Source organism: Gymnoscopelus microlampas, assembly GCF_963454915.1.
Source record: "Gymnoscopelus microlampas genome assembly, chromosome: 18".
Classification (NCBI taxonomy): domain Eukaryota; kingdom Metazoa; phylum Chordata; class Actinopteri; order Myctophiformes; family Myctophidae; genus Gymnoscopelus; species Gymnoscopelus microlampas.
The window spans coordinates 6,653,827-6,681,695 of NC_139955.1; the positions used below are offsets into that span (position 1 = coordinate 6,653,827).

General features: G+C 41.7%; 2 protein-coding genes across 5 annotated transcripts; both read right to left on the reverse strand.

Moving 5' to 3' along the window:
- Positions 1 to 1,105: 1,105 nt before the first annotated feature.
- Positions 1,106 to 6,434, reverse strand: LOC311065479 (gap junction alpha-3 protein-like). Of its 3 annotated transcripts, none has more exons than XM_084085851.1 (3): positions 6,167 to 6,434; positions 3,409 to 4,549; positions 1,106 to 1,686 (listed from the first exon to the last, which is right to left on the reverse strand). In XM_084085851.1, exon 2 carries the CDS (start codon positions 4,516 to 4,518, stop codon positions 3,430 to 3,432), a length of 1,089 nt encoding a protein of 362 aa, XP_083941977.1. In that variant the 5' UTR covers positions 4,519 to 4,549; positions 6,167 to 6,434; the 3' UTR covers positions 1,106 to 1,686; positions 3,409 to 3,429. The 3 variants fall into 3 exon arrangements, 2 of the variants coding, with proteins under 2 accessions (XP_083941977.1, XP_083941976.1); XR_014602837.1 differs by lacking the exon at positions 1,106 to 1,686 and adding an exon at positions 2,003 to 2,921 and having other exon boundaries at positions 3,360 to 4,549; XM_084085850.1 differs by lacking the exon at positions 1,106 to 1,686 and having other exon boundaries at positions 3,132 to 4,549.
- Positions 6,435 to 9,736: 3,302 nt separating this feature from the next.
- LOC311033649 (gap junction beta-1 protein-like) lies at positions 9,737 to 12,630 on the reverse strand. Of its 2 annotated transcripts, none has more exons than XM_084041246.1 (2): positions 12,569 to 12,630; positions 9,737 to 11,611 (listed from the first exon to the last, which is right to left on the reverse strand). In XM_084041246.1, the coding sequence occupies exon 2, from the start codon at positions 11,595 to 11,597 to the stop codon at positions 10,770 to 10,772; it is 828 nt and encodes a 275-aa protein (XP_083897372.1). In that variant the 5' UTR covers positions 11,598 to 11,611; positions 12,569 to 12,630; the 3' UTR covers positions 9,737 to 10,769. The 2 variants fall into 2 exon arrangements, with proteins under 2 accessions (XP_083897372.1, XP_083897373.1); XM_084041247.1 differs by lacking the exon at positions 12,569 to 12,630 and adding an exon at positions 11,881 to 12,014.
- Positions 12,631 to 27,869: the final 15,239 nt, after the last annotated feature.

A 27,869-nucleotide genomic window follows, 5' to 3' on the forward strand; every position in this document is an offset into this window, starting at 1 on the left:
CCTCCATTCAAAAGGAGGATAGGCTAATTATATTCTTATGGTATTTTTTATGACAATAAAGGGCTGCAAAAATATAAAGCATGGGCCGCATGCCCACGTGTTGAGTAGCGTGTACCTTTTAGATACTATAGATACTATACTATCATTTTTTAGGAAACTATAGCTTCTATCAGTTCATATTTCTTTGTTCTGTTTGTTTGAATCATCTGAAATGTTCCATGTTTTCGAGTCAGACATTATTTTCCATGATATGCAACAACTGAACATGATCGTTGAAGTGCTATCTTTGCAGGGATGTTTTTAATTGTGTAGGCTGCTTGGCAACAGCGTACAAGAAGTTGGAACGCCACAGCCTAGGGCATCGTGTGCTTTTAGCATTTTGTGGAGCATTTGACAGGTTTCCTAATGTGTTATCACCTGAGTACAGCTTTGCGCTTCCTCAAATCCCGAACCATGTCTGACCTCAAAGCTGCGGAGGAAGTTAAATTTAACTATTTGGCCTATCTGGTTTCTGCAAATGAGGTCAACAGTGGTGGAAAAAGTACACAAATTTTAAAAAAAAAGTAAAAGTACCAATACTGCAATATAGAAATCCTCTGTTACAAGTAAAAGTCCAGAATTAAAAATGTTTTTGAGTAAAAGTATAAAAGTATGTACCAAAAGTAAAAGTACAAAAATATTTGAAAATAGCAGATCTACAAGCTCACAACGCGTCACAGCTTGTAGATCGGCTATTTTCAGCCTATGTATAAAATACGGCTAAAGTGGTTCATGTATGTTTCATAATATCATAATTTAAATCTGAAAAGTAACTAGTAACTAAAGTTGTAACAAATAATTGTAGTGGCGTAAAAGTACAACATTTGCCTCTGAGATGTAGTGGAGTAGAAGGAAAAGTATTGGAAATTGGAAATACGCAAGTAAAGTACAAATACCTCAACATTGTACTTAAGTGCAGTACTTAAGTAAAATGTCCTTAGTTACTTTCCACCACTGGAGGTCAGGAGGCCAAGACTGAACAAATCCCTGCATGCATGGCTTTTTGTTACCAAAGGAAGGACAACAGAAAGCAGTACAGCAAGCAGAAAGCAACACAGCATTCGGGAAACATGTTTATTTTAAATTACAGTTATTTACAGATAAGGCTCCTTTATACTCCACGCTCGACCCTTTCAACAAACGGACGCTTTGAAAAATAAATAAATAAAATAACAGCCATTCATTTTTTTCATTGTCTGGAAAAAAACGCACACGGAACAGTACATGTTAAAGCAGCATTATGTAACTTTTTCATGAATACAATTTAATTTAGTCCAATCTGTATGGTAGAGTATGTTAATACAATATAGCGCATACAATTGGGGTGGTTGTATTTTGCCTCCCTGCTCTTCTATTGAGACATTTAGATTGTGTCAAAGGTCACGTCTCACCTAGACACAGGATCTGACACGGATTTTGACCTCAAGGTCAAGATTCAATCTATCCCCTGCGCAAGCAGGCAGGCTCCATTAGCTCAATGGAAAAATCATTTCGGCACTTGCGCAGGAAACCGGGTTCAAATCCATGGCAGAAGAGACCGGTTAAATAGTGCAGCTTTAAATGAAAAGATGCTCTTGTATTGTAGACGTCCATTTTGTTTTCAAACTCAACACCATTCTCTGGGTGATAAGAAATAAATGTCTTCTCCTAATGGAATAGAGAAGACAAGCAGGAGAATAAAGTTTATCTCAAACAAAATCAAATCAATAAGTTGTGCACACATACAGTAGCATCAATATTGTTTGCAGTGGTGGAAAAAGTACTCAAATTCTTTACTTAAGTAAAAGTATCAATGCTGCAATATAGAAATACTCTGTTACGTCAAGTCCAGAATTCAACATTTACTTGAATAAAAGTACAAAAGCATTGGCATCAAAATGTACTTAAAGTACCAAAAGTAAAAGTACTAAAATGTTTGAAAATAGCCGATCTACAAGCTCACAACGCATCGCGATGTGACGCGTTGTGAGCTTGTAGATCGGCTATTTTCAAATAGCCTATGTATAAAATAGGGCTTAAGTGGTTAATGTATGTTTTATAATATCATAATTGATATCTGAAAAGTAACTAGTAACTAAAGTTTTCAAATAATTGTAGTGGAGTAAAAGTACAATATTTGAAGATAGTAAAAGTATTGGAAATTGGAAATACTCAAGTACAGTACAAATACCTCAAAATTTTACTTAAGTAAATGTACTTAGTTACTTTACACCACTGATTGTTTGACAATACTTTCAGTGTGCCTACATTTAATCAAAATGCCATTGGTACTTTAGTGAAAAGTGGTATCCCGTAGGGCTAGGCAATTAACCACAAATAAATCAAAACCGAAATGTAGAACCAATAACAGACTTAATCTGGTTCCTGTAGGTAAATCGAATTATCGAGATGCAGTTTCTTCCCCATTATATCAACAAATCTACGTGAAAGAATTCTAACACATCTTTTTAAATCGACCAAATCAATCAGTCTGATTAACCACTCTGTATTATACTTCTGTGTATTGGTGGTGGCACACAGAAAAATATGGAAAGTTGCAGATCTACAAGCTCACAATGCGTCGCATAGGTAGATCTGCTATTTTCCCTATAAAAAAAGAGGAAATTGTTCATTAATCGAAATCGAGGCAAACGGTTTGAAATAATCGTGATATTGATTTAAAGTCATATAGCCCAGCCCTACTATCCCGTCAGACTAGTAGGCTATCATTGAAGAAAAAACACAGTACAGTACAATGCAGATAATCTGTCAACAGATTTAAAGCAGGCAGTGGTTACAGCATGAATTACATTTTCTTGAACAGATCTAAGACTTCACAAATGATAATCCTGCCACCGACTCCATCTTTACCAGCGTGTCAGTCCCCCCTCGCGTCTCAATGCCTTGGAGCATTGGTTCTCAAAGTGGGGCCCGGGGACCCCCAGGGGTACTTGAGGGGGTTCCAGGGGGTCCCCAGCTAAATGATGGATAGGAACCAAATGGACCCTTATGGGTCTGTAACTCTGAGTGTGTCCAAATGGAACCAAATGGACCCTAACGGGTCCATTTGGTTCCATTTGGACACTCTCAGAGTTAAATTAACATTGATTTTACAATATGAATTGGGGTCCCAGAGATATAAATGCCATTAAATGGGGGTCTGTGGCCTAATGCATGTCAAACTGGGGGTCCTTGAAATTAAAATGGTTAAGAATCACTGCTAGAGCCGTAAAAATCGTCTCTTGTGGGGGGTCCCTGGCATATCTTTTCAAATGGGGGTCCGTGGGCTAATAAGTGTCAATTTGGGGGTCCTTGACATGAAAAAGTTTGAGAACCACTGCCTTGGAGGAACATTACAGCCGCTTTGCCGCAACATACTGTAAGACTTACTCAGTGCAACTGAACCCGCTCTCATATCTTCAGATCGTCTATTCTAGTCTTGTTGTTGCTGAGTTTGGCGGCGCGGCCCGCCCTGCCCAGGGTGGGCGACCCGGGGGGCGACTCCGCTCCCGTCTTCGCTTTCAGGTCACATTCCTCTGGCTTGCTGCTGCTCCTCTCCACCGCCAAGTTGTCCTTATTCTGTTTGTACGCGGCCTTGCTGTGGTACGGATGGAACGACGAGTCCGTCTCCTCGGCCAGGTTGTAGCCGGGCACCGGCGGGTACACGCCGGCGCCGGGCTGGACCTGGTGGAAGTAGTCGTCGTAGCTGGGGGCGTACGGCACGGCGACCTCGCTGGGCGGCTTGGACACAAAGTCCAGGGAGTTCTGTTGCTTTCGCAGCGCTTTCCTCCTCCTGTAGCTGATCCCCTGGCGGCACTTGGTGAAACCCAGGTGGTAGATCTCCACGAGGTTGAGGAGCAGCGACAGGCTGGCCACGCCCAGCATGAAGATGATAAAGATGGTCTTCTCCGTGGGCCGGGAGATGTAGCAGTTCACCGTGTTGGGACAGGGGAACCTGTCGCACGTGTACATGGGCCTCAGCTCGAAGCCGTACAAGAGGTACTGGGCCACGATGAAGCCCACCTCAAAAATGGTCTTAAAGATGACGTTGAACACGTACGTGCGCAGGAGCTCTCCCTGCAGCCGCACGCGGCCTTTGTCGTCCCTCACCAGGGCCTTCTTGTGCTTGCTCGTGCTCGCCATGAGCGCGTGCTTCTCCGCGTTCTCCTTCTCCCGCTGCTGGTGCTTCTCCTCCATGCGCACCAGGTGGAGAATGTGCCCCAGGTAGATCAGGGTGGGCGTGGACACGAAGATGATCTGCAGCACCCAGAAGCGCACGTGCGAGATGGGGAAGGTGATGTCGTAGCACACGTTCTCGCAACCGGGCTGCTTGGTGTCGCAGGTGAAGCCCGACACCTCGTCGCCCCACACCTTCTCGGTGGCGGCGCTCAGCACCAGGATGCGGAAGATGAAGAGGACGGTGAGCCAGACCTTGCCCACCACGGTGGAGTGCTCCTGGGCCTTCTCCAGGAGCTTTCCCAGCAGGTTCCAGTCCCCCATGGCTACGGGACGATGTCACACCACCACCGAGCTAGGACAGACACAAAGAACAAGTTAAGACAGTGGGTTCTCAAACTCTTTGCTTTAAAAGGAAAACCCATAACTGAGAGAGTACAAAATGTTCCGTTTGTACACTCTCAGAGTTACGGACCTGCCCCCACAAGGAACCCCGAGGGTCCCTGGACCCAACATTGATAACCACTGAGTTTAAGATACAGACCTTAGAGCACCTTAGCTTAAGTAAATTGCCTCGACAAAGTTACAGAACAAACAAAAAACCTGGACAAAAACACAACAAGCCCAAAAAAATATAGAAAAAATCAAGAGCTCATAATCATTAAATGTGGTGTTAGTAATATTTTCTTTGGTTAAAACAGAAGTTTGTTTTGTTAAAGAGTTAAAGCTCTAAATTCTGATATTGATACTATAGAGTGTTTGTTCAGTAACAGTGCGCTCCCTGTCTCTCCAGGTCTTTAGTGAACATGAAAGGCATTTCCAGGTCGGTCACCAAATTTCATCCAAACGGGAGAGAGTACCCATTTATCAGCTTAAATGTTATAGTATTCCAATTCCAATTTTGTCTGCTCACTCAATTCATCACTTCCAAATTCACTTGCTTATCCTGTATTCTGTGTGAGATCTCTCCCCTGATTGGAGGAAATTGGCATCCCGACCTGAAAATGTAATTCATCCAGTGTTTACTAAAGAGCTGGAGAGAACGGGAGACCCCTGTTACTTAACAAACACTCTATAGCTATGATAACTATCAGAATATAGAGCCATTTAACACTTAATTTAACAACACAAAAATCACTTACAGTTCCTTAATTGCTTGAACGACTAATCTCTTCCCTTCTATATCTCACCAAAATACAGAATAGACTCAAACCCAACGAGTCCCCAGAGAGCCAAGCTCTGGTCTGGGTATATACTGTATCCTGTCCCTTCCAAAGTGCCAGTCAGGTAGTGACCATTTTCACATGGACACTGACAGGATTATATTTACTTTAGGGGGGGGAGGATATATATTTGGCAAGTGTGGACAGGAGGAGGCATGTCACGAAAGTGATGGCCTTCATGCCAGGAGTCACAGTAACTTGATCCGCGGCAGGTGAAACACAATACCAGAAAAAGATCTTTAAGCGGTTCTAACACATTATGCATTACAAATAACCCACTGTACTAATATTGATGGACAACGAAAGAGAGGAACAATGTGCTCTTGGATAGGCTACTGAGCGAGCGCTTGAATTGTAGATAATAATTTAAAAAAAAACACAAATAAATGGAGATTTGGATGAACCGTCAACAGCCATCTTTTACTGTGAGATGAAATGTCATTTCATGTTACTTGGAAAACCAAGTAAATCAGATAATACCATAAGAAACAGACAAGATAAACAAGACCTTAATTTGGACAACATCAACATTATTTTGAAGGATTCCACAGCTCCTATCACATTCATCTTATAGGCACTGAACAAACTATGGACTTAAGCCACGGCTGCTATTCTCTGCTTATTAATGTGCCAATCAAAACCATGGATATATTCATTATCTTCCATCACAAGCTCTATAATACTGCAACCCACACATTAGGAATCACACTCCAGAATCACACAGAAGACACACTTATTGGTAAACCCACCTCATCAACTTACACATCCCCTGTGGCGGAGCGCTCCGTGTCTGTGAGGGTCCATGGAGGGTCTCCTTCTTCGCCACCAGGCCTCAGACTCCGGCCCCCCAGCAATGCCCTTGAATGGACAGGAAAAGTGGACTCTTGCTGTCCTCAGCCGTCGCTGTTCCACTCTGCTGAACCCGAGCGACTCCGGCCTCTTCTCCGTCCACGGCCACAGGCCACAGCTTTTCCAGGATTCAGGGCCCTGGGGGTCTTCCACTGGCCACAAACCTGCCGGACACACTCACAAGCAACTCTGACTGGTCTGCCCCTCGTAACACCCCACCCTCCCCCCAGGGTTAAATTTGGCACAGGGCAACACTCTAATGTAAACTACCGAAGCCCCCTAGTCGCTTCATACAGTGAGTGACGGGGCAGTTGGCCAATAAGGTGCTCCACTAAGCCTGTCTGGCGACGGGTGCTACTGTTGTCTAAATATAGTGTCAGGGTCTCTCCTATCACGGATAGGGGCATAACTCTGAGTTGAAGGGCCTTCCTCGTCTTCAGAGAACAAATGAAACGGACAGAATAATGAAGTCTGTGATGTGGGGGAGCTGGTGACACTATGATGGACCTAAAACATAGAAACATTATCGCAGCGAGCACCCTCCTTTGACACATTATAGCCCCTCCCTTATCCATTTGCAACTGTACCTCCTACCAGAATCCAAACATACACCCTTGAAAACAAAACAAAGACAATCCCCAAAATCCCATCCAGATCCCCAAAATAAGAATTGAAAGATACAGAAATTCAAAACAAGACTTCTAGTGCCAATTTAGAGTGAGAAATATGTTTTAATTAGGGCTGCAACTGTCAATTATCTATCTAGCTTTGCGCCGTATTTCGAGCTTGTAGATCTGCTACTTTTGATGATTTTGTGCGGCACTGTAGTGTGATCAAGTAGGGCGTTCATTTACGAAAAAACACGAAAAGTTAGAATATGGAGATAAAAGGTTTCTGCCCGACAGCAACGATATACTGTACATAGCAACAAATCAAGGTAAAACTAATTTAATAAGTGACTAAATGGATGAGTCTGATTAACCACTTAAGGCCCATTTTATGCTACAGTATGTTGTACAACGGTGTCGCGCAAAGACAGCCGACCCACAGTACAAGCTCACAACACGTCGCAATGTGACACGCTGTAAGCTTGTCGATCTGCTGTTATTTTTGAAAACCAATTGATTAACTGTTGCACCACTACTTTTAATACATTCATTGTTGTGTAGAGGTTTCATACAACTTCCTGAGTGTGAATTAACACACATTTTTAAAGGGAACATTTCTGACTCAAATCTTTGCTTCTGGGAGTCCCTTGACATGAAAAAGTTTGAGAACCACTGTTATAGAAAAATAAATGTTCAAAAAAATGTAGGATTTAGAAGACATTTGCAGAATCCCCAGAAGCAAAGATTTGAGTTACAAATGTTTTCTTATTATATATATATATATATATATATATATATATATATATATATATATATATATATATATATATATATATATATATACAAAGATTTGCATAAACCTTCACAATAAAAAAAAATCGCCTATCTACAAGCTCGTAGCGCGGGTGAATAGCCAAAGAAATCTAAAAATGACAGATTCATTTGCTGCAAATCATTCCACTATAGATGGTAAATGGACTGCATCTATTTAGCCCCTTTCTATTCTTTCTGACCCTTAAAAGTACTTCACAACGTAATTCACATGCACCCATTCACACGGCGACGATGAAGGCAACCATGCAAGACACCAACCTGTGTCAGTGTCTTGCTCAAGAACACTTCGGCACGCAGCCAGGAGTCGTCGGAGATCGAACCGGGAACCCTCCGATTCCAAGGTTCTACTTCCTGAGCCACTGCTGCCTCCTACTATAGCTCTGTTATTCTCATCATGACGTGAGACAAGAAATCATTAAATGAATGCTTGATAGTTTGTGTCAATGTATTTGTCAAATTATCATCAAGTTTAATATACAATAATATACATACAATATACATGTATAAAATTCCAAGTCATTTTCATATTTTGAATGGATTGTTTACCTGGATGTCAATTAATATATGCAAACTCAAGCTTGTCTGTTTTTATAAATATATTCAGATGTGTTAATAAAACAGCCAATGAGAAATTAAAGTTAGCCTAAATGTTTCACCGGACCAGAGAGATATGGACAAAAATACACACTATTGTATGATGGGAAAAGGGAAGAAAGGCAGAATCGGGGATGTTCTGACAGTGACAGCTGTATCGTTTAAACGCAGCTTAAAATGACTCAAAATGTATTTTTAATTTGGGCTTTAAATGGCTAAATGTATCATTTATTTGATAAAAAACACCCTGATGAAAGGCTTCATAGCCAAAACATTGGTGCATGATTAACCCACTTGAACCCTATAGTTGACCAGTCCCCCAGGGCTCTATACTAGGTCCGCTAGCTTTTCCCTCTACACCAGTGTTCTCAACCTTTTCAGGATCAGGGCCCACTTAAAAATCTCAAAAGCATTCATGGCCCACCCATCATTTTTTGTTAATGTTATATTGTCATAGAAATCTTGTGTGTTTTGCCAATTATTTGCGGGCCCACTTGCAGCCCACAGGTTGAGAAGCACTGCTCTACACCAAAATCTCTTTGCCGAAAATAGCCGCTATTTTCACCGAATGTTCGCCCCAGACTAGTGGCGCTAGGGTTCAAGTGGTTAAATGTCAGTGAGGAGGAGTGGATTAGTTAAATTTGCCATGTCACCAGCACCAGATGAGATGTGTTGGCAGCAAACTGCTGCACCGCCCAAACAAACGAGGGAATAAGAATGAATGAATTCTTCTGATCTTGCCTATTCATCATGTGGCATCTTGAACAATGCCACCATTTTGAGACTGAAACGCGCCTGGGAAGAATCAAGAATGACTTGGTTTTGTTTTTCTTTTCTTCACAAAGTAATTTCATTGAAAAGGTCCAGTCGAAGAAATATTTTCGGTCTGCGACACATTTTTTTAACCACTCTACTGTACTTACAGTAGTTGACCGAAGTCCCCCAGGGCTCAATATTAGGTCCACGAGTATTTCCCTTACAGTTACACCAAATCCCTTCACCGAAAATAGCCAATCTACAAGCTCACAATGTGCCGTGTCGCGATGAGTTGTGAGCTTGTAGGTCGGCTATTTTCGCCAAATGTTCGCCCCTAAGAATAGGGACGCTGCAGGGTTCAAGTGCTTTTAGGATTAACCCACTAAAACCGGGAAAGCACCTGTCATTTAAGATTTTAGCTATGTATAGCAACGTTTTTCAGAAAACTCTTAGGATTTAGAACATCTAAAAAATAGCAGATCTACAAGCTCACAGCGTGTCACTTTGTGTCGTGCTGCAAGCTTGTACATCTGCTATTTTTTAATTTTTTTGAAAAAGTGAAAGTGTTTTAAAAAACTTTTTTTTTAACACAAATCCTCTCTTCTGGGGGTCCCTGGCCCAAAACATTTTCAGATGGGGGTCCGCGGTCAAATACATATCATTTTGAGGGTCCTTGGCACGAAAAAGTTTGAAAACTACTGATTTAGAAGGCATTTGTAGAATCCACCTCAGGTCTTAATGGGTTATTAGAGGTAAAAGGGAATTTAGTTTGGTTTCCAATTTTTTTCTTATTTACTATAATATTCAATATCAACAGTCCTCAACAAGCTCCCTACATGTTCTGTTACTACCTCATGTTAAAATAACAAACATAAAAGAAAAAAAAAGAAAAGCAGTAATATTTCAGCAATAGTCATAACTGTCTACCATTTCCCCACACTAAAATGACTAAAGTGGTCTAACACAATTAAGTGGGTTCGTTCCAGGCATCAAGTAATATTACTGTAAGACATATTTAAACAAATGGCCCTTTTACTGTACTTCAGCTTCGACTGCAATTAGATATGTAAATCCACATTTTCAATTCCAATTAAGAAGTTCTCTCTCCTATCCAGCATTTTATTTTGTATAGGACCCTGTTCACTTCTCTAATCTACAACCCACTCCGTGTTCCACGGACAAGTAAACACTTGTGTCAATAGAACAAATAAAATGGAATCATCAATTTTGACTACATTTACACCTGTTAATAGCTCATACATCACGCTAAATCCCAGACAGTCCAAGTGCAGAGGGCCAAGTAAGAGTACTGTGGTATACCTAAATCTCCTGGTTTCTGAAACTTTATTCTAATCCTTGTGCTTTACTAACTGCTTGCTCTTTTGTATTATTATTTGTTACTCATAGCTGTATGTCTTTGTCTGTATCTGACCTGTGTTTCATAACTGCGGTACTGCCATGACAACTGAACTTCCCCTCCTGTGGGATGAATAAAAGGTCTATCTATCTAATAAAGAACGAATGTATGAACAACAAAGGTAACGATGGATAAACAACTTTACAAACCGCATAAATAAGCATATTCAAAACGAGCTAATATACAGTACATGGCCACATGTAACATTACTGCAGACAGTGTGACAGTGAGACAGCATGCTCCCATGGACATGACAAGTTGATTAGTTTCATGTGTAAAGGAAGTGCAATCTCTCTAGAAAGCGGAACACCTCTCTCCTTTATCTGCGGGGCTCTTCTTGGTCACAGTGAACTTAGACTTGAGAGAATGGTCCGCTATCAGCTGATTGATCTCGTTCTGCTTGTAGGAGGACAACCTCTGCGTTATCCACGCCACTTTGGACTCATCCTCGGAGCCGTGCATGCAGCGCATGCAGGCCCTGCCTATAAGGTACGCCACCTCGGCCAGGTTGAGCAACACGCACACTCCAGACACTGCCAGCATGAACACAGTGAATATGGTCTTTTCTGTGGGTCTGGAGACAAAACAGTCCACCGTGTTGGGACACGGGTACGACTCGCACTTCACCAGACGTACCATCTTGAAGGTGGGGTAGATCAAGTAGAAGATGTAGAGGAAAACCACCTCGAGGACGATCCTGAAGACGATGCTGATCATGTAGGTCCACCACAGGGCTCCGGTGACCTGGTACTTCTGGTTCTTGATGCGCTCGATGTCCTTGGGGCTGCAGCGACCCGACCTCTTCAGGATCTTCTTCTCGATGTGGCGCCGGTGGGCCACGTGCATGGCCACCAGCAGAGCGGGGGTGGAGACCAGGATGAGCTGCAGTGCCCACAGGCGGATGTGGGAGATGGGGAAGAACTGGTCGTAGCAGACGCTGTTGCAGCCCGGCTGCTGGGTGTTGCAGGTGAACTGGGACTTCTCATCTCCCCACACGCTCTCGGCCGCCACCACCAGCACCAGGATTCGGAAGATGAAGATGACGGAGAGCCAAACGCGTCCGATGCCAGTAGAATGCCTGTTTACGCCGCTGATCACGGCATAAAAGGATCCCCAGTTCATTTTCGATTCCAGGTCTGGAAAAGTAAATGTTAAATGCTGTGAGGGTGGAAGGCGAACCTATATAATGCCATCCTGAGAGAGTTAGCCATTATTGTGGCATGGGTTTTCAACAAATGTAGTTAGTGCTAACACAACCAAACCTGATAATACTACATAGCCTTTCTTAAAAACACAAACATCACTGATATATGACGTTGTAATGCACTGAATAGTTTTAATGTTATTGACATTGCTGAACTCCAATATACTACCACTATAATGAAGATAATTATTCAAAGTCTACCTTTACAACATCATTTTGGAAGCGGTTTGCCGAGCTCAGCCGGCGGCATAAGCGGCATAAGTGGCGCCAGGTCCAAAGTTAACCATCTTCAGATATCGCCCGGACATCAAGCTGGATTGGACGCGTAGCAAAATCTACCGAGAATTGCCAGGTCACTCGTTGGCGGTATAAAAACCTGGGCGATGGCCTACCGCCGTGCACCGTCACAGCACGTAACAGATCGAAGCCAATTGCAAAACATTCGACACACACGTGATCCGCTGGCCCTGTATTAATACAATACTCCCAATCTGACCTAGGGTTCAGTTGCAGACAGACCGACAGACTATGCCAGCCAAATTCTCCAAGGCACTGCCAAGAACTCCATCTCATTGGGAGACATTTTTTCAAGTCTGAGACCCTGTATTGTTTATGAGAATGATTACAAACTTGCTCATATTTGCTTATGAAAAGTAAATAAAAATGATTACTCATTTTAGATGTTTCTAAAATGTTTCATCCAAAAATATTTAGTTTCTGGTAAATGTTCTGCTAAGTGTAAATCATAATTTAACACAGCAGCCTATAAACTATCCTTATACGTCTGGGGTAGATCACTCACACCAAATCTGACTTCACTGTGTACTGAATGTTAGTCCAAAACAACACAAATTTGATGAAGGTAATATAATGAGAGCATTTATTTTACCTTCAGCTGTGGTGGTACACAAAAATGTGTACAAAAGGGGTGAAAATGAATAAAAATATTGTGCTTTTTAGCCAACGAAAAGGCTGGATTGAGAATACCATGCGTTTGGAAAATGCTAATCATTCCTCCGCCACTAGCCAGTGCCCTGCACCGTTAGCGGTCATATGCTCTTATATAAACTATTTGCATACAATGGCGTCCTTTATGGGGCTGCAACAAGACCCTTTAGAATTCAGATCAAACGCCTCGATATCCGCCCACCCCGGGCCAAAGAAAGAATCTGTGTGGACACAAAAGGACTCAGCCTTGCCACAGTATTTATTGTGCTTAGCGGGGCAGGGGAGTGGAGGGTGTTTTTGACCTGGTCCACTGTCACACACAGACCGTGTTGGAAGAAGTAGTCAGATGTTGTTTTGAACTTATAAGTCACAAGTAAAAGGCTGTAAAATGACTATGTTTTTAAGTATAAAATAGGGCTTAATTCATTTAATGTTTGTTTTTGCAATATAATGAAAGTAACAAATAATCAAATCAAATAATTGTAGTGGAGTAAGAAAGTGCAATATTTGCCTCTGAGTTGTAGTGGAGTAGAAGTATTAAGTATCACAAAATGTACAAAAAAAAGTAAAAAGTAAAATAAAAGTACCTCAAAATTGTACTTAAGTACAGTACTTCAGTGAATGTACTTAGTTACCTTCCACCACTGTCACAGAGCCAGTCAGACAGAGGTTTTGCAGAACTGCTGGGTTATTTGAAGCACTTCTATGGAAGGAAATCAAAAGCAGAAGAGGTTTTTACACAATGGCTTTATTTGCAGCCATCTGAAGTTATGTGTCTCATTGGCTCTTTTGGCTCAAGCTGGTCCTTAATGGCAGTGAATTCCACAGACCAAAATACTATTATGCAGTGAATATGCCGATATGAATATTACTTACATCAATCTCTGTCAAAATGATTAGCCGCAACTGGATAGCTAATTTTACATCAATTTAATGCTACAGGGCAGGCAAAGAATTGCACTAAAATAAGTTTAATGGTTTTTAATAGAGGTAACAAATCGGCCCCCACTTTTCTCATTCACTACTTTGAATTGTTTTGTCGTCATTACTTTTCCAGTACTCCTTTGAGTGTAATATTTTCAGTCACTCTGTGACCAGATTATATCAAAGGAAAGAAATTGAGCAGCATTTGGAGAGCTCAACAAACTTTCATAATAAAACCACAGCCTTACGGCTGACAAGGCTTGAATTTCATTTAAAATCCTCTGCACATAACACCATAAGCTCAGCTCTTCAAATATCTGGACAGTCACTGGAGAAAGAGGGCAGGTTTACAGAGCACGGCTTTGCATGGTTAACCGCCACAGTGTGGAAAATGGACATGTGCCTCCGCTGTCTGTCTGCTGGCTCTGTCTGGAACCACCTGTCTGAGGTTAGGCTCGCTATAACAGTATCATCTTTAAGTCTTTCAGCCCATTAAAACTGGGAAAGCATCCGTGTCATTTTAGATTTTTGTGTTGGTTATTTGAAAAATACCACATACAAGCTCACAGCGTGTCACTTCGTTCCCCACTGCGAGCTTGTACATCTGCCATTTTTGAAAAATCTTGTGTGACAAAGGCCTTTCCATAAATAATCATTTTATTCCCTCACGTTTTATTTTATTTTTTCCATCCTCAGTTTTATGTTAAGCACATTGCAACTATTTGTTGTGCTGTATAAATAAACCCCTCTCACTAGACTGCTTACGAATGAGCAAAGGCGTGTGGTCACAGATTGTGAGAATGATGGATGAAGGCACACAGACACTTGCCCCCCAGACCTCAGTGTACACAGCCGTACTCCTACTGCTGTCAATAGTTCTCTAGCGATGACCACTCTGTCCTAAGCCATCTATACAAAACAAAAATTTACAGTAGGAAATTAGAGAATAAATGTAGGGAAAACAACACCGCAGCTGTTTGTCACATGCAGTTACATGACCTACGGCAGTTCGGCGTGCCAAGGCCGTTCGTGCGTCACGTTCGACAAGGTAGTGGGAGGGCTTGGGTGGCCTGGCAATTCTCTGAATGAAATAAACCTAATTTTGTATTCTTCCTTCAGCACGCGCTGTTCATTCAACAATCTACGGAGACTTGATATGTTTCAATAGCATGGACTTTATTTGTATGAATATCCTGGCAAAATAAATGAGATATACAAACATATTTTTCCCTGTTTGTTAAAAGAAATATATATGGGTTAGAACTCTACCAAAAAATAAAGCAAAGCAAACCAAATTAACAGTAATCAAAATTACTCAATTCAAAATTTAACAGCACATTATCCTAAAACAGAAAAGAAAAAGAAAAGCAGTCTTAACTAAATTAATATCCTTTCGCACAGCAGACAATTTTACATTTTACACTGCTAATTATCATCGTCACGGTATACTATACATCTATATAAACTCCTCACAGGACCCATGTTCAGGTGCCACCTGCCAGCAGGTGTGTGCTGGCAGGTCGCTCAAAACAAGAGCGATTACCAACAGAAGCATATTGGGGTATTTTGGCAAGTTGTTTTGGGGTGCTACACACACATTTAGGTATGTTGCTCATTCCACGATTGCAGATTCCTTACAAGTTTATACCTCGTTGTACACCTGACCAATCAATGATAAAAATGATGCAAAATACAATTATTGAAGGGGAAAAATAATCGACCAAAGTTAAATTTCCAAACTTTTTGTGAGGAGTTTATAATGTATTTCTTTAATGCTGGGTGGAAAACCTGTTGAGAAGACTGTACTGCTCATCTCTGACCAAGTTCAACTCTCAGAATAAAAAAAGAGATGAAGCCTTTGCCTAATCCAGAGTGAACTTACACACAAAGAATGTTCCAGAGGAATGTGCCAATGCCACTGATGCCTTTGTGTGTATCAATCACAGTAAATGTGTCAAAATGGCCATTTTGACACATTTTACTGTGACATCATCATTGCAGCAATCATTGAATCATTCCTCTAAGGATGATTCAGTCACAATGCATTAGGAGTTACAAATATGGTGCAATCGTTTTCCCTGTGTAATGTAATGCACTCTATTGTCTGCTTGTTTTTTTGTGGGGACTGCGGATGTACATTTGCATCTTTGCTAAATTTGGTGTATTTACATTACATTGATATATACTGTTCATCGATATGCAGTGTCCCCGTCAAAAAATAAAATAAATCGAGGCTGTGGCAATAAGCTCATCCTCGTTGAATACAAAACGCTATGTGCTGGGTCCACACTTACTGTAAGGTTAATAAGGTAAGTTACAATATTAATACACAAAACACACACATGCACGGTTGATACCGTTTGCTACTCAACTTTGCGCTGCTTCAGTCAATTGCCTTCAACTTCAGATTTAAACCAGCCTGAACATTATTGATTCCTCAGAGCGCTGCAAAAAGCCAAGTACAACAGCAGCTCGTCCACATCTGACCTTTAATTAAAATCCCATCGTGCTTTTGCTTGTAAACTGATGTCATCTGAATGAATCTGGTCATGATCAAAGTCAGATGATCAATACCAGGCTTTTTAAATATGAATGAGTCATAAACGTTCTCTGTGGTTAAATCTGATATGTCAGGACTGCTATACGGGGGTTTTGGATTAGACTTAGGTGCGGACTCTGTTTCAGACAATTGAGACAAAACAGGCTTACATTGATCCAAGGAGGAGGTTTCTACAGTAACAATTTACAAAACAACAGCCCACTTCAGTTAGACTGGCTTCCTACTTCTGAGCACAGAATGAGATGAGGTATTCCTCCCAGGCAGACTCTTGTTTCTTCATTTTAAAGGTACCTAAACAAAAGAAAAACAAGAATCTGGATGAGACGGCAAGTTCTGCGTTGAGCATAGGAAAGACTATACTGCCACCTAGACGCTTAAATATGAAACATGCAACTGTGAAAGCTACCTACCCCTTTTCTTCATTCCATTGAATAGTTTCAGTTTGTCGTGTTGTGCGTGTCCATTCTGGGTCAGCCTCACGGACAGGGACGCACCTCTCCTGAAATGAACCACCAACACTGTGGTATTAATGATTGATTTTATGTTTTAAAAATGTCGCAATCTGAGAATAACCAGACTTGTACCCTAGCATCCTTATTGTGGGCATGTCATAATAGGCGAGTATTCAGTGAAAATAGGTGAATATTCGCCAAATATAGCTGAAACGTTGTGAGCTGATGTTATGGTTACACACAGAATTGTACACAAATTCAATGAATCAATCAGCATGTTCTCGAGAAGTACTGTGGTGGCATTTCACTGAGCACACATGCAGTGAAGTAACCAATGAATCATTAATTCTGAATAAATTGTGTTATTCATCAGATTAGACTGTTCCTCAAAATGCAGATCTTGTTAATTCTGCTTTTCGGACAAGCAGTTAAAAAAAAAAAGAAAAGAGAAAGGTTTAGCATAACGTGACAGATGAGTCCAATTTGCCTGACATTGCAATGTGAATATTGCAAATGCATACATTGCAATGTTGATTCTGAAACTATACATTGTTCAAGCCTAACATTGTATAACAAATGTTATTTGCATAATGACAGCAGGCATAATAAAATGCGAAGCATCTCTCTAGCAATGAGACATGCCTCCTGAACACAAGGCCAAAATCTGCGGGTGATATTATCAAGTTCCATCGCACATCATTAATCATTCCTTTTCATCTGGAGCTAACAACTGCCGGGGAATGCATTTAATGTGTTTCAGACTAAAAAGTACCTCATGGTTCCTATCTTTCCCCTGTCCAAGAACAACTCGGCCATCACTCTGGTCCCCTGCGGGTAAAGCCTGGCGTAGAGGGTCCTGCTGTCCACCATGGCTCTAAACCAGTCCACTGCTTCCTCCGACCAGTACCTCCCATCCACCGGAGTCACCTGGGGGTGGGGATATAGATGTAAACTACCATGTCCTCCCGTGCTAATGTGTTTCCTTTATCACCTGACTAAAGATAAGACTGTGACTAATCATATTTCTGAAGGCCAATTATCCTGGCTAAACAAACTCAGAGCAGGACAACATATTAACCCCTTACCTTCTATGCTAGCATAATAGTGTTTTAGAACAGAGGGGACAATAACAGCGTGTTCATCCGTTTTTCTGTGCCATGTTTACGTTCAATTGCTTTCTCATTTACGGTGATATATTTGTACATTAGTGCGTGTGGAGAGAGAGAGAGAGAGAGAGAGAGAGAGAGAGAGAGAGAGAGAGAGAGAGAGAGAGAGAGAGAGAGAGAGAGAGAGAGAGAGAGAGAGAGAGAGAGAGAGAGAGAGAGAGAGAGAGAGAGAGAGAGAGAGAGAGAGAGAGAGAGAGAGAGAGAGAGAGAGAGAGAGAGAGAGAGAGAGAGAGAGAGAGAGAGAGAGAGAGAGAGAGAGAGAGAGAGAGAGAGAGAGAGAGAGAGAGAGAGAGAGAGAGAGAGAGAGAGAGAGAGAGAGAGAGAGAGAGAGAGAGAGAGAGTGTAGAGAGGGAAAGAGAAAGAGATACACATTTTAAATTGGCGGCAGTCTTTAGCATTGTTTTATTAACATTTTACTTGCCTATTTTGGAAATTTGTCTCTGCACTGTAATTGTGCAGTGTAGTGTTTTTGCCTAAAAAGGTCTCCCTTTGTACGAAGATTCTTAATATCCACTGGATTTTCTGCTGGTTGAATAAAGGCTAAATAAATAGGTAAATAATAAAATGTACATGCAAAACACACAAATCCATGTGCGGCAATATATTATAGCCTACATGCCTATAGCTTTGACATGCTAATATACACAAAATAATGGCTTCTGCTAAACAATTCTACTGCGGCTCTCAACTAGGTTAAAGGTAGCGTACACCAAGTGATTTTCTTTGGTTAAAATAAGCTAAATAGCTCTATAGTCTGATAGTACTTATTGCTATAGAGTGTTTGTTCGGTAACAGGAGTCTCCATGTCTCAGCAGCTCGTCGGGATACCAATTTTATCCAATCAGGATAGAGAACTCAGACAGGATACAGATTACAGATACATAAATTGGAAGTGACGATACAAAGAAATGAGCAGACATATTAAGCTGATAAATGGGTACTCTGTCCGGATTGACTGAAGTTTTGCAACGCATCTGAACATTTATTTTGTGTTTATTAAAAGGCTGGATAGACAGGGATACTTCTGTTACTTAACAAACACACTATAGCAATGATTACTATTAGCATATAGTGCTTTAACCTTTTAACATAAAACGTTTTATTGTAACCAAAAAAATATCACTTACCCTACCTTTAATCAGAGCGCTTTACTTGGTGCCAAACAAAGCACAGTACAACCGAATGCATGGCAGTCCACCGTTTTATATAAACACACATCTAGTTGGCCAGCAGCGTTAGTACTAATGCTATGGGTGTACTGAAAGAAAAGAAAAAGTCCATAATGAAAACAATAAGAAGACAAAAATGAGAAGGGATGTGTCAGCTCAAACCCCAGCAGAACATTCAACTTGAATGTCCTACTGGGGCAAGGCTGTTGTGTCCCTGCATTTGTGGGAGATGTGAGCAGTGATTTGTCACACCGCTGCTTACATGAGTCAAAGGAACAGCTCTGTCTGATGGTCTCTTGATCAAAATGTTTGTTTATGCATGTGTTCTTTTGTTACCATATGACTTTGTAAACAACACAGGGTCTAATAACGCTGGGGCTTCCCAGTGAATATCATGTGTCATATTGATAACATCAGTCTTGCCAAAAATATGGAGTTTGTTTTGGTGGGATGGTGGATCTGAGATTATGAAAAAATATTCACTAAACAAAAACAAAAGATTTAAAAGTTTGAAAATCACTTCTCTAGTCTAGACAACTCGCTTCTTAGGTAAAAGAAAAATGTTTTTGTGCATCAGCTGGCCTCCCTTTTTCAACATTTCTTTTTACAAAGTGAGAGTTCTTTTAGGTTTTCCATGGTCTATTATGCAACCACTTACATTTGCCAATGAGACCTGTACAGCCTGGAGTGGAAGGACGAGCAGTTCAGGGGTCAGCTCTCTAATGTTCCTCAGAGGAAGACAGCAAGTGTCTCCATAATCCAGCCTCTTCACCTCTACCACTACGTCTGGCCTGGTGTCCATGACATCGTTGTCAGTGGTTCTCCCTTAAATATATGGGCGAGAGAGAACACGATTAGTTAAGCAGATAAATAAGTTAAATCCATCTGTTTTCAATTGCAGAATGAAAACCTAGCTGTACCGCATTTGTCAGGGACACATGTACTATTAATATCTTAAGTGGCTGCAGGCACTATGAGTGACATTACTACCATCTAGGGGTAAGCATTTGCTAAATCAATATCACATCATGAGAAATGGGCTCACCTCCTCTCATTCCACATATCTTGGTGACACAGGCCCTGCACCATTGTTCCTGCTTTGGGATCCAACCCATTACAAGAGTTCCAATGTCAGGAATGCAGTTTTGCTCCACAAATGAACTAGTGGCTTTCCAGTCACTGCAAAAGAAAATGAAAATAATAGGACAATCAGTGTCATGTGAAATTGATTAAAATAAATAACATGTACAGAGTCAATTGGAACAATTAAGCAGTCAATTGGAACAATTAAGCTGAGTTGTATTGCGGCTATACAAAAGGCAGTCTAAAAAAGCAGCGAGGGGCTACAAGGGAGAAAACGCTCACTCTAAGGTCCTTGCGTTTGACCATTCATTATTTTCACAAAATATCATTATTTCCAGTGAACACGGTCACCACCTATGAAGCCAATGCAGTACCAACTAAAAACAAATGTGAAAAATAAAATACGGGACTTGACATAAAAATGTCAGAGGGATAAATATTGGGGCTACCGAGCAACAAAGTACAAAACATGCACAAAATTAGTATGTGTTTCCAATGACTCACTCTGAAATATGGGCCTGCAGACACATGATGGCATCTGCATGCTGGACATGGAACTTTCCTGGGCTGACAATATGAGACACCACAACTTCCATCTCTTTCAACTTCTTGATTGGGAAGTCTGGAATGCTGACGTGGTTGACGACGTTTGCAACAACAGAACTCTTCTCGTTCTGAGGTTCTGCTGGCTTGAGGCTTACAGTAGAACCTTCGCTTTGGTTATCTTCGGTTGCATCACTTTCCGACGTGCTGGCTTCGGATGAGTCTGTGAAGATGTCTCCAACATCCCACAGCTCTGTCTTTGTGGCGTTCATGTAGGTGTAGGTCATTGCTCCGCTGGAATTGACTCGCTTCAATTGGAAAACCGGGGCTTGGCTCTCCACTTCTCCAATCATCTTCCTCTTCAAGGCCAGTGGTTCTGCCACATCACGTGTGCTCTGTTGATTCTGTACTTTCATGTCAGGTGAAGCTGGCTGGGTCAGGATTGAGGGGTGGTCAGCGTTGCTCCTCCACTCTATAAAAGTGACCTCCATCACACCCTTGTTTCTGGCGCTTGTTTTCAGGAAGTGCAACAGCTGAGATGTGGTTTGTTTCTGGTGTTGCACATGGACAACCCTGTCTAGTAACATTTGCCTGGAGTTTAGGTTACTGATCTTTGGATTTAAAGGTTGAACAGGTGGTACAGACACTGTATTATCCTTCTGACATTGAACCGTGGTTGGCGGCTCAACCGATGAATCCTTTTCAAAAACATATTTTTCCTTGCCTTTTAAGTGACAGGATGAAGCCTCTTTTTCCTTGCCTTTTAAGTGACAGGATGAAGCATCTTTTTCCTTGCCTTTTAAGAGATAGGAAGAAGTGACAGTCTCAACAACAGTGTCATGGCTAGATGAAATGCTGCAGATCACATCATCATCACTCTGGGCGGCTTTAGTTGGGGGGATTTGTGACTGTTTCACTTGTTGCGACAGCACCTTCTCTGTTTTGGTTATGGGGCTGGCCACTAGGGAATTCTGCAACACAGCCTTAATCTTCAGCACATCTGATGTCATCGACCCTGCTGCAACTCCATCTTCAGAGTGTTTAACAGTACGCGACTGTGCTGCTAAAAATAAGGGTATGGTAGAGAGACAGAGACAGAGAGAGAATGCTTTGATGAATACTGATTACATATCCATACAATAGACAAATATTATGGATAGACAATTATTATGCAATACAAGTGTGTTACATTAGATACAGCTTGTACTAATCATCTGAGGTTTGAGTGTATTCAGGTTTTCTTTGCTACCCAAAACTACACCAGGTAATCTTAATAACTGGTTATATCCATCATAATTTGCCCTTCACCAAGTCCTGCCTCCCTTGAAATGCGTGTCACGGCCATCACTGAGTGTGTTAGAGTGAGTGAGTGAGTGTGTGTGCATGCGTTGCAGTATTTTTTTGTCACAGCACATTTTCACAAAGGCTACGTGAAATTTGCCCTCTGCATTTACCCAGCATAACTATTAGGAGGCCTGCATGCTTTAAAGTTGGTTCCTCCACAGACATGGTTTTCTGCGCCATTCTGACAGGAGTGATGTAAGTGGAGAGCTTTTTTTTCTCATCTTATCGTGTGCACACTGCCGGAGCTTGTGGGACTGCACTGCTCTTTTGTGTGAACTGGTTATTGCTTGTTTTCAACCTCTTCTTTGGTGCAGAGAAAGATCGAGAGAGGGCGGGAATTGTTGTCGATCTTCATGGCTTAACCTGTTAGTGAGGTCTTCCACACTGTTTAATCCATATCCCACAGCTCTCCTCTTGTGTTTTTGGCTTCAGAAAAGCAAAAGAAGTATCTCCCTCTAAACTTTAAGAGCATCTGCAGCTGACATTACGTATTGTCATTTTTTGGTAGAAACCTTGTATCTCCATGTTTCAAATTGTTCTTTCCCGTACATCATCATACACACAAAATGTGTCAAATGTGTCACAAAAGTAGTTCATCATTATCACACAATTGTATGGCAAAACACACATTACACTTACTATGAATAGTAACATTTATAGCATTACTCCGACTAGTGTTGTACTTTAACCTACCTCGTGTTATGTCTTTAAAGAACCCCAGAAGCTTGTTGAGGGCTTGGCATTTGGTATCCAGTGACATGACAAGATCATCATGGTTGAGGTCTTTGGAGGGAGGATATGATTCTAGGAAGCCTTGGACGTAGTCAGTGGCCTGAAATGTTTTTAAACATTCTTTAGGTAATGCACAGGGCCATTGAAAGTGTTATTGATGCTACAAAAGAAAATTAGCAAAATATGCAATTATACAACTTCCTTAAAGTTCCCCCAAAACTTAATAGAGGGCTAAATATGCCTCATACCGCCTACCATTTCCTGTACTTAAATAGTATTCAAAATTTCTAATCAGTCAAACTTGTATTTATGCTTGAGGTACCCTCATTTGCAGTGGTCTTGAGCAAATATAAGAAGGTAAAAAAAAAAAACAACAGCAAAAAATGAGACAAACACAGGGAGACAAAAAACAAACTCATACAAGCTGCTGGTGTTGGGGCTCCACTGTACCAAATCAAATTCCTAACATGTTCACATGTCATGGCAATAAAGTCTTCTGATTCTTGATTCTGATTCTATATTACTGAAATATATAAAAGTGAAATAATATACATTCAAAACAATTACAAACAGATATACATACACAAAAGAGCATGAGAGGATTTGAACTGTGCAAAAGATGGCATTGACAGACAAGTTTAAAAATGTGTTTAGAGGCATTCCAGCTTGGACCACTGTTCCAATTAGAGATAACATTCACCATGAGGGTTCAAAAATATTTAAAAAAAAATACAAATCTATGTTTATTGTGCCTCTGCTCTGTGCAGGAGAAGGCTAGACAATATTGTACGTTTTTACTCCATTACAATTATTTGAAAACTTTAGTTACTAGTTCCTTTGTAGATTTTAATTGTTATTACAAAACATACACTAACCACTTCAGCCTTGTCTCATGGATGGTGGACAGCAAGCCAAAGTTAACACCTGGTTCCATGCAGTTTTAATTTCAAACCCACCTGACTGGTGAAGTCTCGCAGCTCTTGCTCCAGGGCGCTGCGGGCATTCTCCAACAGGACCACTTTGTAAACCACCAGACATTTCATCGCCATGTTGGACATCATGTTCGGTTCGTTTTGGGGTGGCTGTGGTCTGGTCACCATGGTGCTGCTGGTACAGGACTCTCCTTGGGCCGTCCGTCGTCCCAATGGCGTCGTCGTTTGAATTGGGAAAACGTCTGAACTCCACAGGTTCTTCTAAATTTGTCCTGTTGTTTTTGGGCGGGTTTACACGCCTGTATCGATGAAGCTGCACCACACAGGTGGTTCTGAGTCTTGGTTCTGTGTTGGTGTGAATGTTTGCTGTCACACAGCCGCCCTGTACGTGAACCACACGACGCACAAGACTGCCGTCTCGGTCAAACTGCGAAGGGAAACGTCTTTGAAAAACGCACCACACAAGTTCTGGTTCCGTCGAATGGGAGCCTGAAGAGAAGACCGTGACGCACGTGTTTTTTTCTTTAACGGAAAACTCGCCACGTGAAAGAATTCTGGTTCTGTTCTGGTTCTTTCCGGTTCTGTTCTGGTTCTTTCCGGTTCTGTTCTGGTTCAGTCGGGAGAAGTTCAACTCGACCGCCTTTTTTGAAGCTGCGCAACAACACGTTCTGTTTCAGTCGGAAGGAATAAGGAAAGGAAGCCCGGCCCAGGCCTGAACTGAAGTCCCCTTTCTTCAAACACGACGGTTCTTCGTGTAGAAGAAGTAACGAGGTAACATTAACATTAACCTGAGAATCTTTTTCTTTTTGGGGTTTTATGGGGGTTGGCGTGTCGTCGTCGCTGAGTGAATGTTTATATTGTTGTTTTACGGCGGCCTGGCATCCAGCTTTATGTCTTCATGTGAAGAATAATGTGTAAACAGGCCTCTGTCTCCACGCACGCGGCCGTTGCGTCACCAAACCTTGAAAAGTATAAATATTACATGTCGTCCTCTCCATCCCATCTTGGCATTCTGCTGCCCACGTGTTTCTCATTATAATGAATAGTCTAGATCAGGGGTTCTCAACCTGTGGGTCGGGGACCCCACATGATTCTTTTTTGGGGGTAGCATTCAACAAACTATATAAACTGGTCAAACATTGCCCAAATTGTCAAATAATATAAGAAAGAAAGAGAATTTGAAAATAGCCGATTTACAAGCTGCAAGGCCTTGTGAGCTTTAAGATCTGCTATTTTCACAATATTTATCTGTGGAACCAAGTCAAACTTAAATGTAATGCCTCAACTCCTACAATTCCAAGAGTAGGGCTACTCAACTTAATATTGCTCTGGGGCCACAAATACATGCAGTTGTGTCTGAGGGCCTTAACCTAAAATTATAATTTATTTATATTTCTGTTTCAAGCCACATGGATTATTATCAGGTGCATTTCATTAAAAATAAAGCAGCCACATTTTCTGTAAGTCTAAACCTCCTTGGGTAAAAAGATTTTCATGATGTGAAATGAGAAGGTTACAAAATGATTAGCTATAGCCTAGACCAGCCTTCAACAGGGGGTCCGGGACACCCTTTGTGTGATAGGATTTTTTATTACATTAACCACTTGAACCCTAGCATCCCTTTTCTGAGGAGAACTTTTATCCAAAAATAGCAGATCTACAAGCTCACAACGCCTCGCGCTGCGAGGCGTTGTGAGCTTGTAGATCGGCTATTTTTGGCAAAGAGTTATAGGTGTGGAGGGAAAAAAAGAGCACCAAAAGTTTACCTGAAACACAATTTTATACAATATAGAGGGGGTCCCTGCTTCATTTCTCTCTCAGCTAGGGGGTCCTTGGCCTGAAAACGTTGAAGACCCCTGGCCTAGACTTAATTCACAGCATGTGAACAAATCATACAGAATAATGTGAACAGATTGCTGTTGCAATAAATCAGAAAATGGTAAATATAGGAATGCCCATTTTCTCTGGCAAAGAGGCACACTGGCTTCCTCACACGTTGGTTGAAATGGCCTAATGATTTAATAATGTGTCCTCGTTGGTAGGAAAGTTATAATTTTGTATTAGTTGCTATAAATAAACGGCAGCAGAAGTATGAAGCATGGGCCTCCGGCTCCAGCAGCCTGGTTCTAGATGGAAAGGGGCCGGGGGTCCACATGCATAGGGTGGATTCATTGTTTTTTGCCACCTGTTCTAATCCTTGGAAGTGTGCAGGCTATTTTCAGATTCTGCCAGGTACCAGTCTGGAAAAATGTTCCAAGGGGTTAAATGGGTATCATTAACATTCAAGCACATCTTGAGTCTATTTCGGGACAAAAACGGCCAAAAATGTATATGTAATGGGGTTCATACACATATGTTTTCTTTTCTTTTTCTTTTTTTTTTTAACAGGCTGCATGGTAACATGCTGGAAAAATGTTCCAAGGAGTTCATTTTAACCCTTTCTTACACCTATCCCAAACCCACACCCTAAAATAAAAAACAAAAACAGGAAATGGCAAAACCTTTGAAGTAAAGTAACAATATACAGAAGCAAATTAACACATTATTTTATAAAATGTTGATCCAAGGAATTCATTAAAATTGGGTTTATTATTATTCAACTTTTAGTATATTTGCCTTTTTACTAAATACTAGTGCATCAGAAAGATAATTTAGGTTTTTGGTTATTATTGGAAAGAATAATCTGAACAAGATTGTCACCCTGCTGTTGTGCCCTAAATATTATAGTTTTATACATTTTTGATATAACTGATTGTTTTGATGTGTGCTCAGAAAAACAATGGCCAGTGATTTCCAATACTTTAAATAGTGCCTTTATTTTCTCACCATCAGTCACAAATCAAATGCATGGCAGGGACTAGTGAAAATCAATTGAATCAATTGCATCGTTGTAACAGTATGGCATCGCCTTTAAAAAGTTTGCGCATGAAACATAACAACATAACTCTGACATGCTGTTATAACTGACAACAGTTCAGCAAATAACACTTAAGTTTGTATTTTTTTTACCCTTCAATCTCATCATTATGCTCAAAGATCTATGACTCAACATGGCCATGTAGCTGGATCCTGGACTTCCAGATGGAAAGACCCCAGGTGGTGCGGATTGGCACCTAGAACATCCTCGATACTGACTCATAGCACTGGAGCCCTCCAGGGCTGTGCGCTCCGTCAGCTCCTTCCTGAGTGGCCACAGTTAGCTTAAACCAGTGGTTCTCAAAGTGTGGGGGGTCCTAGAGGGGATTATTTGTTATGATCTATTAAATTGACTAGTTTAACTGTTGCACCGCTACTCTGCTGTGTCTGCAGGTGCATCAGGCACCGATACAGCTGCCCAGCCAGCCATCCAGAATGCTGCGCGGGTCTAACCTGGTTCCATACCATAGACCCCGCCCACTCTCTGAGTGGACTGCCTGGTCTGGTGTTGTAATGTGAACCTAGGTTTTCTCCGGTACAAAATGTATTGTCCAATGAGAGTCGGAGGTGGGGGTGGGGATCCCTTAGGATTGGTTTAGGGAAATTCTAATCCCCTCCCCCTTGTAATCGCCTACACTGGAGCCAATGTCAGACTGAAGCTCCACGCAGCTTCAGTCTGATAATCAGGCTAGCGCGGGTCAACAGGGAGTCCAGCCAGTTGGGTTTGACTTCACAGACGACACCCCCCAGTGGTCAGTACCGGGACCGATGATAGCAGCTCTCCAGGATGAGAACACGGTAGCAGAGGACAGGGATAACTAAGTCCCTGCTGCGCTTTAACACCTGCCCAGAGCAGGCACCGACCAGAAGGGTCCTAGCTGGTGTGTGCACGCCCCATGTCAACAATGCCAGAAATGGGTCTGTTAACTCAGGGGCATGGGTGTGGCCGTTTGACCCTCATGAATAAGCCCTGTCATCACCTTCATCCACACTCGCCACCTGCCCGGAGGAGATAAAGGTGTGGATGAAACGGAATTATCTTCAACTCAACTCAGCTCAAAAACTGAAGCCATTCTAGTCGGTACCCCACAAAAGGTTCAATCATCTCCCATAACAAGCATCACCTTTTCTGGCCAGGACATTCCCCTCTCATCAGTTGTAACCGATCTGGGTGTAAGAATGGACCCTCACCTGAACATTAAACGTCTCTGTAAAACCTCCTTCCTCCACCTCAGAAATATTGCCAAACTCCGTCCGTCCGTCCGTCCGTCCCTCACTCACTCACTCACTCACTCACTCACTTAGAGACTTGTCCACACCTTTGTCTCCTCCAGGCTGGATAACTGCAATGCACTTCTCATCGGGATCCCTAGCATGAGCCTTCAAAGGCTTCTGTACAACCAGAACAGCGTTGCTAGGAT

Excerpts from the sequence above, each read along its gene's own strand:
- LOC311033649 (XM_084041246.1), bottom strand. The coding sequence starts at position 11,597 with ATGAACTGGGGATCCTTTTATGCCGTGATCAGCGGCGTAAACAGGCAT.
- LOC311065479 (XM_084085851.1), bottom strand. The coding sequence starts at position 4,518 with ATGGGGGACTGGAACCTGCTGGGAAAGCTCCTGGAGAAGGCCCAGGAG.